This window comes from Salvelinus sp. IW2-2015, linkage group LG27 (assembly GCF_002910315.2).
Source record: "Salvelinus sp. IW2-2015 linkage group LG27, ASM291031v2, whole genome shotgun sequence".
NCBI lineage: Eukaryota > Metazoa > Chordata > Actinopteri > Salmoniformes > Salmonidae > Salvelinus > Salvelinus sp. IW2-2015.
The window spans coordinates 11,729,280-11,747,322 of record NC_036867.1 but is presented as its reverse complement, the minus strand read 5'-3'; the positions used below and the strand labels follow the sequence as shown (position 1 = coordinate 11,747,322).

At 42.3% G+C, this 18,043-nt stretch overlaps 1 protein-coding gene across 1 annotated transcript in view; it reads left to right on the top strand.

The window, feature by feature from the left end:
• gpr158a (G protein-coupled receptor 158a) overlaps nt 1–18,043 on the top strand; it is a 98,479-nt gene that overhangs the window by 55,674 nt on the left and 24,762 nt on the right. Inside the window, exon 6 of the mRNA XM_023973413.1 lies at nt 17,652–17,761. Coding sequence (XP_023829181.1) covers nt 17,652–17,761 — 110 coding nt within the window. The remainder of the gene's footprint in view (nt 1–17,651; nt 17,762–18,043) is intronic.

Sequence of the window (18,043 nt, the reverse complement as noted above, 5' to 3'; positions counted from 1 at the left end):
GAGTAGAACGTTAGGGGTAGGTAAACTTTGTGCTATTGTGGTACTTGTGTGTTTACAGAGAAAGAGGAAACTTAAGAGAGTGAGATTGAACATAGATGGAAGAGCATGAAAGAGGGGTGGACAAACACAGTACATTGACTTAGGTCGACCAGTCAAATCAAATCAAAATCAAATCATATTGTATTAGTCACATGCGTCGAATACAACAGCTGTAGTAGACCTTACAGTGAAATGCTTACTTACGAGCCCCTAACCACAATGCAGTTAAAAAAAATATGATAAGAATAAGAAATTAAAGTAACAAGTAATTAATGAGCAGCAGTAAAATAACAATAGCGAGACTATATACGGGGGGTACCGATACAGAGGTCAATGTGCGGAGGCACCGGTAAGTTGAGGTAAATGTACATGTAGGTAGAGTTACTAAAGTGACTATGCAAAGATGATAAGAAAGAGAGTAGCTGCGGTGTAAAAGAGGTGGGGGGCGGGACAATGCCAATAGTCTGGGTGGCCATTTGATTAGATGTTCAGGATCTAACGGATTGGGGGTAGAAGCTGTTTAGAAGCCTCTTGGACCTAGACTTGGCGCTCCGGTACCTCTTGCCGTACGTCTATGACTAGGGTGGTTGGAGTCTTTGACACATTTTTAGGTCCTTCCTCTGACAACGCTGGTATAGTAGGTCCTGAGATGGCAGGAAGCTTGGCCCCAGTGAACGTACGCCTCTGTATTGCCTTGCGGTCAGAGGCCGAGCAGTTGCCATACCAGGCAGTGATGCAACCAGTCAGGATGCTCTCGAAGGTGCAGCTGTAGAACCTTTTGATGATCTGAGGACCCATGCCAAATCTTTTCAGTCTCCTGAGGGGGAATAGGTTTTGTCGTGCCCTCTTCACGACTGTCTTGGTGTGCTTCGACCATGTTAGTTTGTTGGTGATGTGGATACCAAGGAACTTGAAGCTCTCAACCTGCTCCACTACAGCCCCGTCGATGAGAATGGGGGCGTGCTCGGTCCTCTTTTTCCTGTAGTACACAATCATCTCCTTTGTCTTGATCACGTTGAGGAAGAAGTTGTTGTCCTGACACCACACGGCCAGGTCTCTGACCTCCTCCCTATAGGCTGTCTCGTCGTTGTCGGTGATCAGAACTACCATAATTGTGTCATCGGCAAACTTAATGATGATGTTGGAGTCGTGCCTGGCCGTGCAGTCATTATTGAACAGGGAGTACAGGAGGGGACTGAGCACACACCCCTAAGGGGCCCCTGTGTTGAGGATCAGCGTGGCGGACGTGTTGTTACCTACCCTTACCACCTGGGGGTGGCCCGTCAGGAAATCCAGGATCCAGTTGCAGAGGGAGGTGTTTAGTCCCAGGGTCCTTTGCTTATTGATTAGCTTTGAGGGCACTATGGTGTTGAACGCCATGCTGTAGTCAATGAATAGCATTCTCACATACTGTAGGTGTTCCTTTTGTCCAGGTGGGAAAGGACAGTGTGGAGTGCAATAGAGATTGCATCATCTGTGTATCTGTTGGGGCAGTATGCAAATTGGAGTGGGTCTATGGTTTGTGGGATAATGGTGTTGATGTGAGCCATGACCAGCCTTTCAAAGCACTTCATTGCTACAGACATAAATGCTACGGTAGTCATTTAGGCAGGTTACCTTAGTGTTCTTGGGCACAGGGACTATGGTGGTCTGCTTAAAACATGTTGGTATTACAGACTCGGACAGGGAGAGGTTGAAAATGTCAGTGAAGACACTTGAAAGTTGGTCAGCGCATGCTCGCAGTACACGTCCTGGTAATCCATCTGGCCCTGCAGCCTTGTGAATGTTGACCTGTTTAAAGGTCTTACTCACATCGGCTGCGGAGAGCGTGATCACACAGTCTTCCGGAACAGCTGGTGCTCTCATGCATGTTTTAGTGTTTTTTGCCTCGAAGCGAGCATAGAAGTAGTTTAGCTTGTCTGGTAGGCTCGTGTCACTGGGCAGTTCTAGGCTGTGCTTCCCTTTGTAGTCTGTAATGGTTTGCAAGCCCTGCCCCATCCAACGAGTGTCAGTGCCGGTGTAGTACAATTCGATCTTAGTCCTGTATTGACGTTTACCAGTTTGACGGTTCGTCGCAGGGCATAACGGGATTTCTTATAAGCTTACGGGTTAGATTCCGGCACCTTGACAGTGGCAGCTCTAGCCTTTAGCTCAGTGTGGATGTTGCCTGTAATCCATGGCTTCTGGTTGGGGTATATATGTACGGTCACTATGGGGATGACGTCATCGATGGATTTATTGATGAAGCCAATGACTGATGTGGTGTAGTCCTCAATGCCATYGGAGGAATCCCGCAACATATTTCAGTCTGTGCTAGCAAAACAGTCCTGTAGCTTAGCATCTGCATCATCTGACCACTTTTTTATTCATCTAGTCACTGGTGCTTCCTGCTTTTATTTTTGCTTGTAAGCAGGAATCAGGAGGATAGAATTATGGTCAGATTTGCCAAATGGAGGGCGAGGGAGAGCTTTGTACGCGTCTCTGTATGTGGAGTTAAAGGTGGTCTAGAGATTTTTCCTCTGGTTGCACATCTAACATGCTGATAGAAATTTGGTCAAACGGATTTAAGTTTCCCTGCATTAAAGTCCCTGGCTACTAGGAGCACCTCCTCTGGGTGAGCATTTTCCTGTTTGCTTATGGCGGAATACAGCTCATTCAATGCGGTCTCAGTGCCAGCATCAGTCTGTGGTGGTATGTAGACAGCTACTAAAAATACAGAAACATTCTCTAGGTAGATAGTGGGGTCGACGGCTTATCATGAGATACTCTACCTCAGGCGAGCAAAACCTTGAGACTTCCTTAGATATCGTGCACCAGTTTTTATTTACAAAAATACATAGTCCGCCACCCCTTGACTTACCAGACACTGCTGTTCTATCCTGGCGATACAGCTTATAACCAGCCAGCTGTATGTTGATAATGTCGTCGTTCAGCCACGACTCCGTGAAGCATAAGATATTACAGTTTTGAATGTCCCGTTGGTAGTTTAATCTTCCACGTAGGTCATCGATTTAATCCAAAGATTGCACGTTTGCTTGCAGAATGGAAGGAAGTGGGGGTTCATTCGATTGTCTATGAATTCTCAGAAGGCCCTCCGGCACCTTTTTCTCCACCTTCTCTTCACGCAAATGACGGGGATCTGGGCCTGTTCCYGGGAAAGCAGTATATCATTCATGTTGGGCTCATCGAATTCGTTAATGGATTCTGCCAGTTCGTGGTGAGTAATCGCCGTTCTGATGTCCAGAAGTTATTTTCGGTCATAAGAGATGGTAGCAGCAACATTATGTACAAAATAAGTTACAAAATAAGTTGCAAACAACGCAAAGAAACAAACGGAAAAAACACAATTGGTTAGGAATACGTAAAACGTCAGCCTTGTTCTCCGGCGCTATCTTGACTCGCCATCTTTCAACCCTCTCTATTCGTTTCTCTTCTTCCTGAGCGTAGTTTTCATATTCAATGAGGCCATACAGGGCGGCTGTTTAAAATGCATCCGCTGATATCGTAATGTGGAGGGTTGGAGTGTTGAGTTGAGTTTTCACCTCTCGGACAGTAATGTGACAACATGTGAAGTGTGCACAGCTGAGTTCTGAGTAACTTGGGGACCTCTGCGTTGGTGACACATATCAAAATGTCCAGATTAACATCCTGTATGCACACTGTAAATTGCGGCACATACAAACACAAACAGTCCCATGTCCCATGTCTCATTGAGAGGGAATATCTCACAGGAAATAGCGGTGACAAGGAGAAGGTATTGTGGGAGGCCAAGTTGGATGTAATTTACACAAGGCCAACCTCAGGGGGACGAGGGGGAGAAACCATTACCTCGCCCATAGCCACTGGGCCCTCTCATATCATATCATTGGGGAGTAGCTGTCAGCTTTCATATCAAAACAGATTCATTGCCCCTATCCCATACCAACCCCACCTCCCACCCCTCTCTCCCTTTAAGGAATTTACTCGATTAGAGTGGAATAGACAGAGGAGAGGAACGAGATGATGAGACAGAGGAGGGGAACGAGATGATGAGACAGAGGAGGGGAACGAGATGATGACCAGAAAAGAGAGGATTGAGAGAGATGGATGGATGGAATGGCAGTGGGCATGTCAAAGCAGTAGAAGGGGTGTAATGACATGATACTTTCCTGAGGCTTCAGTCTCACATTATCTCCTTCTCAGATGGAAACAGACAGACATGTTAAATAGCTCAAAGGGATTTTTTTTGTTTTTTTTTGCCTCAGGCCCAACACATGTTGACAGTAATCGTTGTATGAAAAGATCGGAATGCCCCACATAGCGAACCGTCTTGCATTAACTAGTTAATGTCTGCTGGTTGGAGCATGGTTCTGGCAATGTTCTAGCAACATTCTGGCAACTAGAGACGTTTCTCGGATTTGTACACATTCAGGATTGTTATTTTTTTTAGGAGGAAAATGTTCTTTTTATAAATGCATTTCTTGCAATTCTATGTCATATTACTTGACTCGATAAATTACCAACATTTGTTTTAAGAAGGCAAAAATGACCAAACATACTAGGCTACTCTGACACTGATAACCTGAGATCAATAAAAATGATATTGTCTTGAATGCAACCCATACAAAAATGTTAGAGTGGAGAAAAATTGTAGCCCACAATATTACGTCCTTCTGGAGGCTTTTTTCCCTTTTCGCCCATGTGAACCTGAGTAAACCCAGTCACTCAGACCCTTAGCCATGCCTGTTTATTGGCACCACACACCATCACGCACTGCCTTGGCTGAATTCAATCTTCTCAACCAAAACTCACACTCATGAAATGTCATAAGCTTGCAGAGGAGACAGGCAGTCAAAGCAGCTGAACCAAGGTGCGATTTGAAGCTTATGAAATTTCATTTTTTGGGAGTAGATTTGATTTCAAGCACTGCCTGGCTCCCTAAAGACATGCTCCCTTTCAACTGAAAGTAAGGATACTACCCTGTAGGAGGAAAAAAAGAAGGAAAGTGTCACTGGTGACACTTTGCGTCTTGAAAGTCCAATATGTTGAAACCTTGACTGCTGACATGCAAAATACTTTGAGACTGTATGTTTCAACAGAGGACTAATTCAAAAAATACCAAAAGATTGTTTTTGAGCTCAGGTCACAACTCCAGAGCTGGACTTCTGTGTATTTCCCAATATCCTTTATGGAATGCATTGTATTGTATTGTATTCATTCAAAGCTACAAGCTACTACGCAGAATAAAGAACAGGCGACAGTTCTATTTGGTGTATTTCTACGGCAGAGAATTTACTATAGGGTTACTACGTGTATGGGGGAAAGGTGAATAAGAGGTCAAAGGGACAATTGTTTCTTGAACGGATGGTCAGGGGGCTGGAACATAATTACACATAATTTGTAGACTGCCCAAACAGATATAATATTTGACTGAAGCATAATCACTTCAAACCTTGTATACAGTCACATACAGTGCATTTGAAAGTATTCAGACCCTTTGACTTTTTCCACATTTTGTTACGTTACAGCCTTATTCTAAAATGTATTAAATGAAACATTTTCCTCATCACTCTACACATAATACCCCCATAATGACAAAGCAAAAATTGTTTTTTGTCAACTGTGGGACCTTTATATAGACCAGGTATGTGCCTTTCCAAATCATGTCCAATCAAATGAATTTACCACAGGTGGACACCAATCAAGCTGTAGAAACATCTCAAGGATGATCAATGGAAGCAGGATTCACCTGAGCTCAATTTCGAGTCTCATACCAAAGGGTCTGAATACTAAATAAGGTATTTAAAAAAAAATGTGTGTAGATTACTGAGGATTTAAAAAAATGTAATCCATTTTATAATACGACTGTAGCGTAACAGAATGTGGAAAAAGTCAAGGGGTCTGAATACTTTCCAAAGGCACTGTACCTACTATATAAGTGGGGGTGGGATGCAGGCATTCTAAGGGGGTCTCAGATAAGCACCTGATAAGGTTTTAATCCTGTTAGTATTATGGTGATGAGGTTATTGGCATTTGACCTTTGTGACATAGGAAATCCTTCAGGGGTTCAACGGTTAGTTACCAGTGGTTGAGATTGAATGAAAATATTCGCTTTTTGGAATGGTTCGCCGATGAAGCGGAACTTCATTGTAAATGTATTGACATTACATACAGTAGTTGAATGATTTAAGTGATGGCCGCAGTCAGTAATCACACCTGCAATCTCTTGTGAGAAACACATAAAAAAAAAAAAACACACACAACCTCCCCAACACGCACGCACGCACGCACGCACRCACACACAGTCAGTTCAGTTGTTTTATCTAACTAAATAGCAGTGGAATCAAATAGCTGACGGGAGATCAATACCCGGGGCCACACGTCCTGACCTTGACAGGAAGGAAGGGGTCCATGTGGGGGATCGACCCCTCAGGTACTCACCCCCCTCCAAGCATCTATCGATACCACCTCTCCATCTCATTTACATGTTTATTGTCTACAGACTATAAGTCAATTACATAAAGGCCTGTCATGCCAAATAGTGTCCGTCCTGCCAAAAAGTCCCCCCCCCCCCCTTGTGTCACAATGGGATTCGATAAACTATTAGCGGCCCATTCTCTGGTGGTCAAAGGCCATGTTGTTGTGATCTCAGAACTCTATCTCAGTGTCTCATGTGGTCAATAGCTCCCTCCTCACCTCCCACTGTAGCACGGCTAAGTCCTAAATGGCACCCAATTCCCTATATAGTACAATATGGCCCTGGTTAAAAGTAGTGCACTTCGTAGGGCATATGGTGTCATTTGGGACAAACCCAGGGTTTCACACATTGCTGTTAAAAAACAACATGGAACAGTCCTACTCAGTAGACTACTGAGAGAAATGAGGTGAAGGGAACTACCCTGGTGCGTTTGGATTACTGTTACAGTGCTAGTTGGTGGTTAATTGGGACGGCAGGTAGCCTAAGCACATTGGGCCAGTAACCGAAATGTTGCTGGTTCGAATCCCCATGCCGACTAGGTGAAAAATCTGTTTGTGTGCCCTTGAGCAAGGCACTTAACCCTAATTGCTCCTGTAAGTTGCTCTGGATAAGAGCTTTTGCTAAAAATGTCAAATTGGATTTGTTTAGACATTTTTATTGTTTTATTATTGTGTCATTTACTGCATTGCTAGGAGCCAGTTACATAAGCATTTTGCTGCTAAAACATCTGCTAAACTGTGTAGGTGACCAATAAACTTTGATTTGATTTGAGCAACAACACCCATGATGGCAGTTATGCCACGGCTTTGTGGCTGAATGACGTCACTCGTGTCAAAAGGGACACACTCTTCTGAGACACAAGCTGGCAATGATGAGCGTTATGGGTGCTTGAATGAGCTTCATTCTATAGAGATTTCTTAGTCTGCTCATTCCCACCTTTGTGACTGGGATGCTGAGAAAAGCGAGTGGATTTGGGAGGCCAACAACAGTAAAGTCAGCATTATAGGCTTATTGCCATCAATACGTTTGTTATCTATTTGTATCAAGCCTCGAGTTGTACAATCTGACACAGGTAGCTCGTCAGCAGGGCTCTTCTCTACTGTACTGTAGCACAATGACGTTCTCAGGACCCACAGGCCTTTGTGAAGGAAGGCACTGCAGTCAAAGAATCCCAGCTAATGTACACGGGTGCAAAAACCAAATCACTCCCGCTGGAATAGAAAGATATGAATGCATTCTAACTACGCTTTCAACTGACAAAGGCTGGTTTTGAGATCCCAGTACTATGATGCACTGATGAGCAGTGATGAGCAGTGATGAGCAACAATAGGAGTGTTCATTCAGGAAAGGTGGTCATTAACACTGGAATGAGAGCATGATTCATGTATGGTGCATTATGATCTTTCTCTCTCTCTCCTTTCTTTCTTTCTTTCTCTCTCTCTCTTCCTCTCACTCTGTCATCTCACTCGCTGCCTCTCTCTCTACTTCCCTCTGCCGAGCTTCTATTGCCCTGAACAATGTTTGAGCAACAGACTGAGGTGGTTTAATGGGGCGAAGCTGGCGTGTGTCGATGTCTAGCACGTTAAGTGAAAGCTGTGGGCTCTTTCAGACTGTGTCGATTGACAAAAGTGTTATTGTCAAACTCATCCCTGTCTCCACTCGTGTCTGTGTTCAAACACTTACTGACAGGTTTTCTACTCCACCGGTGCTCTTGTTGTGTTCTGTAGAAAGAAGAACAAGTAGTGCTCTAGGGACAGACTTAAGGTAGATAAGTGCTTAAAAGTATAGAAATGGTGAAATCACAATGGACGGAGTATAAGAACTCCTAAGAAAACGCTATGAGAGTAATTATGAGAACAAACCATGTATCCTGTCATACATGTAGATAGTCAATGAGTAGTCATCCTAATAGCTTATGGGAGATTCCGCCCCAGTAAGGCCCGAAAATATTTTTGTGTCTCCGATTGTTCTGGCAATTCTCACATAGAAATTGAATTGGGAGGGAAGGATGTTAGATACGCTTTTTACATTTGTATCACAAACCACAAGCCTATACATGCCTCCAGTAAGACCCTATGGTCTGTGAACCATACGTGATACAGAAAACAACTTGGCGTCATTATACTTATAAATATGAATATCTCAAAAGTACCCCTTTTTGATTCGGATTATTTTGAGACATGTGGTTTGAAAAAACATACTCTTCAAACATGTCACATTTCCAGAGCGGGCTCTCTGCTACTTGTGCGCCATTTTGTCGTAGAATTGACATTATGGGTCATTAACAATCACAGCCCTCCTTTACGATTACACATCCAGACAATCACCAGCAGAGAGAGTTTCCTTTAAATCCATCTTCCCATTCACTGTGTTGGTGGTGCTCATAACATGTATTAGAAGTTGAAAAGTAGCAAAGAGCCCAGTCTGGAAATGTGATGCACTTATAGAGTATATTGTTTGAAACATTGTGTCAAAAACATTTACAAAATCCAGGGGCGGCGGGTAGCCTAGTGGTTAGAGCGTTGGGCCAGTAACCAAAAGGTTGCTAGATTAAATCCCTGAGCTGCCATGGTAAARGTCTGTCGTTCTGCTCCTGAACAAGGCAGTTAACCCACTGTTCCTAGGMCGTCATGGTAAATAAGAATTWGTTCTTAACTGACTTGCCTAGTTAAATAAAGATTAAATAAAATAAGGTACTTTTGAGATATTCATATGAATATTTTTATTGTTGAATAAATTAACGTGAAAAATTGCATTTCAGAATGTAGACCTACTCCATATGTTAGAGCACCCTAAAAGGAGTATAAKGACACGAAGATGGTGTCTGTATCCKGTACGCTTCACAAATCATCAGGTCTTACAGGAGGCATGTATAGGTATAAAAAGGGCCTAATATGGCCACTTTAATCATGGTCTTCTCCCCCCCAAAATTGSGACAAAAATGTAAAATGCATGTCAAACATCCTGTCTCGTAATGAGAGAATTCTATGTGAGAATTTCCAGAACAATCTGAGATACCCATAATATTACTGGGCCACGCTGGCATGGAATCGCCCTATACTGTAAATGGAGCCTTGATGGCCACGGTAGACATTCTAGAGATGAGTGTATGTTGATAATGGTCTCCAGGATATTGATGTCTGTTAGAAAAGTATAAGGTAGACTACCCCTCCCCCCACCCATACACATCTCCCACACACAAACAACACCCGATCCCCTCCCTCTTCCGCCAGAGCGGAGTCCAAGGTTCCGAGCACTCAGCATTGATTATTAATAGAAGGTTTTAAAACAGAGGAAGGGAGAGGAATTGTGCTCCTCTTTATGCATACTGGAATTAACACCCACTTGTCAAAGCATCAGGGCTTTCCTTTTCCCAGAACTGATGCAGTCTGAGGAAAGTGCAGTTCAACAGTGTGTTGCTAGTCTAATGGCTCTCTGCTGAATAGGAGATTGTGTGTGTTTGTGTATGTATGCGTGTTGGTGTGTGTGTGTGTGTGTGTGTAGGTAAGTAGGTAGCAGTGCATGGCGATGGTAAGAGAGAGATGTGTGGGGGGTAGAGGATATCATATTAGATATCTGAGACGTAGCTACAGAGTAGAGTGGAGAATCCAGGAGGGAGACATTTTGGACCTTGTGTTTCGGCCAAGTCATCTCCTCTCATTGTTTTGGAATAGGAAATTAGAGCCTTGTAAAATTCTCTTGTATGAGTAACTATGAGCAATTATTTTTTAAGCCTTGAGACAATTGAGACATGGATTGTGTATGTGTGCCATTCAGAGGGTGAATGGGTAAGACAAAATATTTAAGTGTTTTTGAACGGGGTATGGTAGTAGGTGCCAGGTGCACCGGTTTGTGTCAAGAACTGCAACACTACTGGGTTTTTCACGCTCAACAGTTTCCCGTATGGATCAAGAATGGTYCACCACCCAAAGGATATCCAGCCAACTTGAAACAACTGTGGAAAGCATTTGGGTCAACATGTGCCAGCATCCCTGTGGAATGCTTTCGRCACCTTGTAGAGTCCATGCCCTGACGAATTGAGGCTGTTCCGAGGGCAAACTCAATATTAGAAAGGTGTTCTTGATTTTATGTACACTCACTGTATGATGATCATTAAACAACTCTCAACTAGCAATACTGTGGGGAATAATACCATAGACACATGTAGGTATGCACACACTTCATTCTCCTGATATATCTCACAGTAGTCATCATCACATTGCTGAAAAAAAGGTAAATCATTGATCATATCATCAATACTATTACAGTGTACGAGTAAAGTCGGTGCAGTGTCAGTTGTGGCATCCTGCGGAAGCAAACCTTATACAGCCACATCACGGCATCACGGATTCAGTGGGTATTTATGCAGTTTATCTAAAAGGGTGTCATGATCTGTGTTTTCCCATGGTGCATTTTACAAATCATGTGACCTCTTGTGCCTTGTTAATTCCCAATGGACCTGGGCATGCGTCAGCAAGTTGCTCAGTGCCTGCCTCGCTCTCTCTCTGTCTCTCTCTCTGTCTCTCTCTCTCTCTCTCTCTCTCTCTCTCTCTCTCTCTCTCTCTCTCTCTCAGAACTTGTTTATTAGCACATTCTCTTCTATCACTTGCGGGTTAGGGGAGGGTTTGGCCGTGGGGGGCTTTACTTGGCTCATTGCGCCATAGAGACTCCTTGTGGCGGGTCGGGTGCCTGGAGGCTGCCGCCAGCTGAACGGTCTTTCCTCCAACCCATTGGTGCGGCTGGCTTCTGGGTTAAGCTGTGGGTGTTAAGGAGCACGGTTAGGTGGTTCATGTTTCGGAGGATGCATGACTCCAMCTTTACCTCTCCTGAGCCCGTTGGGGAGTTGCAGCGRTGAGATTGAAATTGGGGAGAAAATACATAAAATAATACAAATGTATTACGATTGGATACTGTGATTTTATTTCGATTTGATGTTCCAAACRTATTGCTGCAGAGGGACRAGAGAGAGCCATGAGAACAGKTTTTGATCAGTCATGGAAATAAAATGGCTGAAAACTACAGACCCGGGTTCATTCCCGGGCTGTGCCACAACCGGCCATGGRCGGGAGTCCCAAACAAATTGGCTCCCTATTTAAAAATAAGATGGARAAATAAGCTATGAAGGAAAAATACTGCAGTTTTGGWGCAGGCAGAGCCAACGAGCGCCAAAATAATATTGCGATATTGTCAAAATGATACATTGCGATTTATCGTCAAAAATAATATCCCGATATGGAACAAATTTCCCCCCCATCAACACTAAGACAGTATGTAGGCCTATGTTCGACTTAAGAGCCTGGAGCTCTGTAATTACAAGACTGGTCCCCAAAGGACTTTCTCAACTAAAGGAAGTGGCCAACTTTGCATTGCTTCAATCAAAGCAGGTCTATTTCAGGAAGAGTAACTGTAGTTAATGTTGTCCCACTTAGTGGGGTGGAGGTTTTGGTTGGAGCCAATCKACTTTGTTCTGTGTGTTGTTAGCCAGTTTAATTCAGTTGAGTCTGCCCAGTGTTGTCGCTCTGCTTCTGAGCTGCTGCTGATGATGTGGGACTCATCCATCTCCAGTGGGGTCCTTCACTGTCCTCTGACTGACTCAAACCTAGTGAGCACGAAGGTTACTATGCCTGCGTGCAGCTTCACTAGCCTACTGCTTCTCTGCCTGGGGGGAAATATTAATGCCTCTGCTAATCGGATTAACATGAACTATCCCACATCTGCAATRCACAGATAATTATGTCGCTTCAAATGTTTATTTTCTCTCTTTTAGGTTCTGGATGTTTTTTGGACAATCATCAGTGTTTTTTTTCCTGTTGTCTGCTAGGCTGGGCATCATTTCAGTGGGTTTCCGGGGCTTATAGCTAACATAGACGAAAGACCGCTTTCCTTGTCTAAAGGGCAATTTTGGTKGTTGTTGCGATGATTCGTGGTTTTAGTATGATCGATTTGTGATTACTGGGCAGTAAATTAAGTTTTGTTATAAACGTCTTTAAAGAGAGTCATAATAAATGATGCTTGTAGAGAAAGACTTACAATACATCCATAATGTAGATATGCATTTAGTACACTGAAGAACAGAGAGACAGTACAAATCCTACAGAAGTGCAGGAAGCTTAAACCCCATACACTCATTAAAACACACTAGGCGCAAACTGGTTGAATCAATGTCGTTCCAATGTMATTTCTCAACCAATTTTGATGTGGAACGTACGTGGAAAATACGTTGGATTTGAAAAAATTACAATTGATTTGTTGGATTCACGTCTCCATCTCAACCACAAAAATGTAAGTTAAAGAATAGGACTAAATGCACTGAACATTACGTTTGATTTGATTTAGTCCCATTCTTTACTTTGATTCTCGGTTGAGATGGAGACGTGAATCCAACATATCAATGATTCATTTGTAGACAAACTGGAATTAAAGCCAGACTAAGTCAGTGTCACAAAAAATAAATCTCCTTCAAACGTTGATACTTGGTTGCGTTGACAACCAAACACAACTCAATATCACTTTTGTAATATAGTAAATAGCCTTAAGTTAAGGCTATTTTACAAACTAATGTAAAAGTATTTATTTAACCTTAAAATGAGTAACACATACATTGCCACATTTTGAGGTTAGCCTACAGTAACTATACATGTCTTCTTATGTAATCATAGAAAGTGTGCATGGTCAAGATAGCATGCAAAGGTCTGTGGAGATCTTCACAATTGCTATAATAATCTGAGCAGAAAAAAGCATTAATCACTCGCACCATGTACATTTTATGTAATCTCAACTGCAATCCAGGTGATTTGGTTAGACCATTAGATGAAGCACAGTGATAACACATTAAGTTGTTGTATGAATACAAAATATCTTTGAACTTTGCTTTGCTTTTAAATGGTTGAAAAGCGCAGTGATACACATTTAGATGACAACTAGACCAAAAATCTGACATTGTTTTCCCATTGGAATTTGGTTGTGCTTTTAGATGGTTGAAAGCATAGTGATAACACATCATACATTCAACAAACTTCTGACTGTCTTTTTGAGTCAGCAAATAAAGGTTGAAATCTCATTGATCAACGTCACAACCAAATATTACCTATATTTCCACGTTGAATGACTTGGTGTGACCAGCGGGAAGTCTGCTCACAGTATAGACTGTTGGGACTGGGCATCAGACAAGTGTCTGGGGTAACACACTGTGTTTGTTTGGGGATAGAGTCAGACAGACATACTGTCTAGGGCTATGGCCAGATGACCTATACTGGGGCGATGGTAGGAAATGAACACAGAGTCAACGATATAGAACCCCTACAGAACATTCAACTTTGACTACAACACCCCATACTTTTCCTGATACATCAACAACCAATGGTATTTACCCAGTACTAGTTCTCTCCCCCTCTCGCTCTCTTGCTCTCTCTCTCTTTTGCTCGCTCTCTCTCTCTCTTTCTCTCTCTCTCTCACTCTCTCATGGGCAAATATTGTACATTCGAGTTGTGCAAAGCTCATAGAGACTTACCCAAAAAGACTCACAGCTGTAATCGCTCCCAAAGGTGCTTCTACAAAGTATTGCTCTCCTCTCTTCTCTCCTCTCTCACTCTCATCTCTCACTCTGCAACTCTCACTTCTCACTCTCACTCTCACTCTCTCTCTCTCTCTCTCTCTCTCTCTCTCTCTCTACTCTCTCTCTCTCTTCTCTCTCTCTCTCTCTCTCTCTCTCTCTCTCACTCTCTCACTCTACCTCTCACTCTCTCTCTCTCTCTCTCCTCTCTCTCCCCTCTCTCTCTCTCTCTCTCTCTCTCTCTCTCTCTCTCTCTCCTCTCTCTCTCTCTCTCTCTCTCTCTCTCTCTCTCTCTCTCTCTCTCTCTCTCTCATCACACTCTCCGTCTCTCACTCTCTCCTCTCTCTCTCATTCCTCTTCCTAAACCATCATAGCACTCAATTACGACCAAACAGTCAGTACTTCAAACACGGCCGAGATGTAATTAATCTACACGGAAGCAGTTTTAGCTAATCAATCCGATGGACTCACATTGGCAGTGAGCATACAGGCTTTATTGGATTATACAGAGTGAGCATTTCCCCCGTTCACACACTACTAAGGGCTAAACCAGGAAGACTCCCGACAGCAGATGCTTGTGGAGGTCCGCAGGAGGCCAAGGCACAGCTGTGCCTCTTTTTCAATTACAGCCCCTCGTCTGGTGCCCGCTGCCTTGTTTTGGAGGGTGAGAGGGAGAGTGTACGCCCTCAGAATATATGAGAGAGATGAATGTCAACACAGATCCAGCTACGGGTACAGTGTCGATGAGTTTGTGTGTGTGCGTATGTGTGTCCATCCCGCCATACATACATACAGTGGGGTTCTAAATTATTGACACCCTTGATAAAATTGAGCAATAATGACTGTATGAAATAAATAATTGAAATACTGAGCAATATTGTATGCAACACTTTTGAGGGAAATTCTAATATTTGATGCTAACACAATTGTAATCCTGAATGAATCATGAATGAATCGTGAATAATGATAAGTGAAAAAGTTACAGAGGGTCAAAGATCATACCACCAAGACATGCTAACCTCCCCGTGTCTTTGGGGTATGATCTTTGACCCTCTGTAACTTTTTCACTCATCATTATTCACGATTCATTCAAGATTATCCGCAATAATGGTAGAATCTACATTAATGTAGAAGTGTTTAGAAACATATTCAATTCTTATTATATTCTTATTTAGTGACTCCAAAATGACACAATACATTTTGGAGTCATTCATTTTCTATTGGGCACAAAATAATCTGAAACGCAACCAAAACAAACTGCAAATACACCCAACAAGTTTATAGAGTCACAAGCTTGATGTAGTCATTGCGTGCTAGGAATATGGGACCAAATACTACACTTTTGACTACTTTATTTATCAGAATCTTTAGGGGTGTCAATAATTTGGATCCATTTGACCCCTACCTTTTTGAAAAAAAAGTATTACTTGTTAAACAAAATCTCTTTAGTATAAAATATTATAATTTCTCTTTTTTTCACACAATATAGCTCAGTATTTGAATTATTTATTTTATAGAGTCATTATTGCACATCTTTATCAAGGGTGTCAATAATTTCAAACCCCACTGTACATACTTTACATACACAGAACAAAAATATAAAGGCAACATGTAAAGTGTTGGTCCCATGTTTCATGAGGTGAAATAATAGATCCCAGAAATGTTCCACATGCAGAAAAATCTTCTTCCTCTCAAATGTTGCGCACAAATTTGTTTACATCCCTGTTAGTGAGCATTTCTCCTTTGCCAAGATAATCCATCCACCTGACAGGTGTGGCATATCAAGAAGCTGTTTAAACACCATGATCATTACACAGGTGCACCTTGTGCTGGGTTCAATAAATGACCACTCTAAAATGTGCAGTTTTGTCACAATGCCACAGATGTCTTCAGTTTTGTTGGCATGCTGACTGCAGGAATGTTCACTAGAGCTGTTGCCAGATAACTGAATGTTAATTTCTCTACCATACCTCCCTCGTAATTTTWGAGAATTTGGTAGTACGTAACCATGCCAGCCCAGGACCTCCACATCCGGCTTCTTCACCTGCGAGATTGTCTGAGACCAGCCACCCAGAAAGCTGATGAATCTCTGGGTTTGCACAACCGAAGAATTTMTGCTCAAAATGTCAGAAACCGTTGAAGGGAAGCTCATCTGCGTGCTCGTCGTCCTCATCAGGGTCTTGACCTGACTACAGTTCGCGGTCCTAACCGACTTCAGTGGGATCTCAGGGATTCCAACATGAGGCCAATGGTGATTTTAAAACAGTTCAAGAGTTTAATGGCTGTGATAGGAGAAAACTGAGGATGGATAATGTCGTTACTAACTAAATGACAGAGGGAAAAGAAGGAAGGCTGTACAGAATACAAATATTCCAAAATATGTATCCTGTTTTCAACCAGGCTCTAAAGTAAAACTGCATCAAATGTAACAAAGAAATTAATGTTATGTCCTGAATACAAAGCATTATGTTTGGGGCAAATCCAACACAATACATCACTGAGTATCACTTTAAATATTTTCAGGCATGGTGGTGGCTGCATCATGTTATGGGTATGCTTGTCATCGGCAAGGACTAGGGAGTTTTTTTTAGGATAAAACTAAACGGAATACAGCTATAAGCACAGGCAATATTCTAAAGGAAAACCTGGTTCAGTCTGCTTTCCGACATACACTGGCAGACAAATTCACCTTTCAGCAGGACAATAACCTAAAACACTATGCCAAATCTACACTGGAGTTGCTTACCATGTCAACATTGATGTTCCTAAGTGGCCTAGTTGCAGTTGACTTAAATTGGCTTGAAAATCTATGGCAAGACTTGAAAATGGCTGTCTAGCAATGATCAACAATCAACTTGAAAAATTATGGGCAATTAGTGTACCATCCAGATGTGCAAAGCTCTTAGAGACTTACCCAAAAAGACTCACAGCTGTAATCACCGCCAAAGGTGCTTCTACAAAGTATTGACTCAGTGGTGTGAATACTTATGTAAATGAGATATTTCTGGATTTATTTTTTTTATTTTTTATTGCTAAAATGTCTAAAAACCTGCTTTCACGTTATCATTATGGGGTATTGTGTGTAGATGGGTGAGATAAAACCCACATTTAATCAATTTTGAATTCAGGCTGTAAAATAAAATGTGGAATAAGTCAAGGGGTATGAATATTTTCTGAAGGCACTTCATACAGAAGGTGAATTGTTGGCTTGTTGGTTGAATGGACACAATTCAGATTACACGACTGTACTTTAAAAGTCACCCTTAGAAGTTGAATGTAGGCCATGTCTCACCACTTCACTCTATGTTTATTTGACCTATGACCACATTAACATTCAAAAGCATAACAGGAACAGCAGGGGTTTTCCAGGAACTTATTTTGGCATTTTGCAAACTATCCCGTACAGTACATGGAAAATAAGGTTTGTGTTATTTAGCAGTCCTTCCATCCTTTAAAGGTCAAGGACGACAAGATTTGTTACCAATACCATTTGGTATGATTTTATTTTATGTGACTGTCCTAATATGGACACCATAGCAGCATAATCACATCAACAGAAATTATTGTAATTTACACTTATGTTCTCTCTCTGTTTGCATGCAGGTGGTCATTCTGTATTTCCAGCCGAGTGTATTCCGCTGTATCTTGTTGAGATGGGTTCGCCTGTTGGGATTCACCACAGTCTATGGGACAGTGACCCTAAAGCTCTACAGGTACTCTTTTACCATGTTTAATCATTACCGTTAACCAGGCATGGGATAAATGATGTTATATTGCTACCTGCTGAGTAATTACTTTAGGATGAGAGTCATGTCCCAAGAAAGGGACTCTGGAAAGCACTTGATTGCTGGCTTTTTACAGGGTTGCATGCAGTGGAAAACACTCATGCATGCGCACGTGTAACAGAGTATATTCCACACACACACACACACACACACACACACACACACACACACACACACACACACACACACACACACACACACACACACACA